The sequence below is a fragment of the Penaeus japonicus genome, unplaced genomic scaffold, assembly GCF_977035675.1.
Source record: "Penaeus japonicus unplaced genomic scaffold, GWHDUDI00000001_assembly GWHDUDI00000014, whole genome shotgun sequence".
NCBI lineage: Eukaryota > Metazoa > Arthropoda > Malacostraca > Decapoda > Penaeidae > Penaeus > Penaeus japonicus.
This window is the reverse complement of record NW_028234416.1, coordinates 17,233,027-17,235,526: the sequence shown is the minus strand read 5'-3', so window position 1 is coordinate 17,235,526 and position 2,500 is coordinate 17,233,027. Positions and strand designations below refer to the sequence as shown.

General features: G+C 37.0%; 1 protein-coding gene across 2 annotated transcripts in view; it reads left to right on the top strand.

Annotated features, from left to right (window-relative positions):
* The first annotated feature begins 239 nt into the window (after nt 1-239).
* The window catches only part of LOC147470536 (carbonic anhydrase 2-like), a 3,347-nt gene continuing 1,086 nt past the window's right edge, over nt 240-2,500 (top strand). The window contains exons 1-5 of one of the 2 annotated variants that reach the window (XM_086543995.1): nt 240-258; nt 1,448-1,528; nt 1,751-1,921; nt 2,053-2,200; nt 2,311-2,483. In XM_086543995.1, coding sequence (XP_086400121.1) covers nt 1,894-1,921; nt 2,053-2,200; nt 2,311-2,483 — 349 coding nt within the window. In that variant the 5' untranslated portion in view covers nt 240-258; nt 1,448-1,528; nt 1,751-1,893. Of the gene's footprint in view, nt 259-795; nt 815-1,447; nt 1,529-1,750; nt 1,922-2,052; nt 2,201-2,310; nt 2,484-2,500 lie in introns of those variants that run through there. The other variant, XM_086543997.1, reaches the window with a different exon arrangement.

The window sequence follows — 2,500 nt, the reverse complement described above, 5'->3', positions numbered from 1 at the left end:
ATATATATATATATATATATATATATATATATATATATATATATATATATATATATATATATATATATATATATATATATGCTTATGTATTTTTAAGCTTTAAGCAAGAAACACCTTGAATGAGTTGATGAAAACTAAATATCTTACTGTTTTTGACAGCCGGCCAGTTGGGAAATGCAGAAACAACAGAGGCCGAGCGTCCTGGAATTAGGAAAGGGCGGAGATGTGAGAGCGGATGAGTTTCGCCATGAGGAAAAGGTATAAGGAATCCTCGTTGCTTACTTTTTATTGATTTTTTTTCAGTTTATACTATATTTATCTTCAAAAAAGTTGTATTGATTATTGCCACCTCCAAAAAAAGTTTAATTGATTGCTGCTATCTTTAAAATTAAACGCTCTTCTATTAAGCAATATGTATAAATAACTAACTAAATATTGTGATGTTGCATTGCCCTTTACTAAAATGTTCTTAATTCATCATATATGTCACTTTGGTGTGTTACTGGTGATGGTTATGATCTTGATGGTATTAACACTCTTAATATCACCAGAACCTTTATGCATGAGGGTGACCTTTATGTGTGCTTTGCTTACTTTTCTTTTTCTTTCTCTCTCTGTTGGATTACGTTGCAAATATCCTCCGTATTTCCCGACGCGCGATTGCCACAAAGTCTTTCGATAACGAAGCGAAAAGCGGATTTCGAACATTGACTTGAGGTTCTAGTTTTCATTTTCGCGTTCGGTTTGGCTCTCAAAAGGACTGAATCGAAAATGATTTGAACACGTGGATTCGATACTGTTACCTACGTATGCGGTGAGTGTTGGCTTGTATGTGCGTCTGTCCTAATTTTGATGTTTGATAGGCATTCGAATGGTAATTGTTTATATTGAAATCCATTTCAGATGCCTTTGGTCGTTTAACTTTTGTCTCAAACATTACATACAGTTGTTTATACACATTTATATATATATATATATATATATATATATATATATATATATATATAACAACTAAGAATAAATGTTGAGTGACTATTTGAGTTGTGTCAGTCACCGGTCTCCATCTCTTACAGCTTATTCTCATTCATTTATCACAAAATTTAATATTCATATATATATATATATATATATATATATATATACATATATATATATACATATATATATAATGCGTCATAGTCTGTTCTCATACATTACATCTTCATTTTAAGAATACATCATACATCATTTTACAGCTCACCAATTTTTCCTTTTAATCACTACCTAACACATCATACTTTCACATATATTTTGGTGATCAACTGAGCTTATCCCTCATGTCAAAACAATTACAAAATATGATTCTGAACATATAATTTTCTCAAAGTATAAAGTTTTTCAGCAATTAATATTTGGTTCATAAGCGATGAGTGATAATGTGAATGACATTCTTATTACTACTTAACAGCTCCCACTACAGCTGCCCCTACAGCCGCCCCTACAGCTGGCCCTCCCTCGGTACCTACATGGAGCTACAAGGGTGAAGGAGGTAAATAACCATAAATAATTCAGTACTGTATTCCCTGAAGACAAAATTTTGGGTTCTAAGAATTTAGCATCATTAACACTGTACGAAAATGAACCTGTACTTTACATTTCTGTAACTTTATAACTGATAATGCATAATTCCGATACACAGAAGATTCAAGCTTAGATCAAATATAAAACGGCTATTCGTTCCCTTTGATAGTTGTACTTGTCCTGCTAACAGGTCCCGAGAACTGGGCCACATTGTTCCCCAACTACTGTGCTGGCAGCAGTCAGTCCCCAATCGCCCTGAATGGCCTCGAAGCCACTGCCACCAGTTCCTCCGATGCGTGGGTGCTGGAGAAATACGACACTGTCCCCGATGACATGAAGATCGAAAACAATGGACACTCAGGTACCCTGATACATGTATAGAAATATTTTGACGGAATTCTCTTATTTTCATAAAGGGTGGCATGAGATTCTTTTTGTGCAAAGTGTCGCTGTCCTGGTTTTAAAGTGAGATATATTTATACTTTTTTTCAGCCAAGGTTGCGTGGACCGTGACGAACACCACAGACCTTCCCTCCGTGAGCGGCGGAGAGTTGGGCGGAAAATACACCTTCGCCCAGTTCCATTTCCACTGGGGCAGCATCAGCACACAGGGCTCGGAACATACCATCAATGGAATCGCGTGAGTTGATGTGCAGTTGTAGATGCCGAACCACTCAATGTATCAGTATACGACGCGAAATACGATCAGCTACTTGATGGAGCTTAGCTAAATGATTGCCACCCATCCAGATACGCTGCCGAGCTTCATCTGGTGCACTTCAAGACTGAGTATGGTTCCCTTGGCAACGCGATCGCGTATGAAGATGGTCTTGCTGTGTTGGGCATTATGCTCCTTGGCGGTCTGATTGACAATCCCGATTTAACACCAATCATCGACGGGCTCGCTACCATCAAAAATTCAGGTTTGGACCAATAAGTT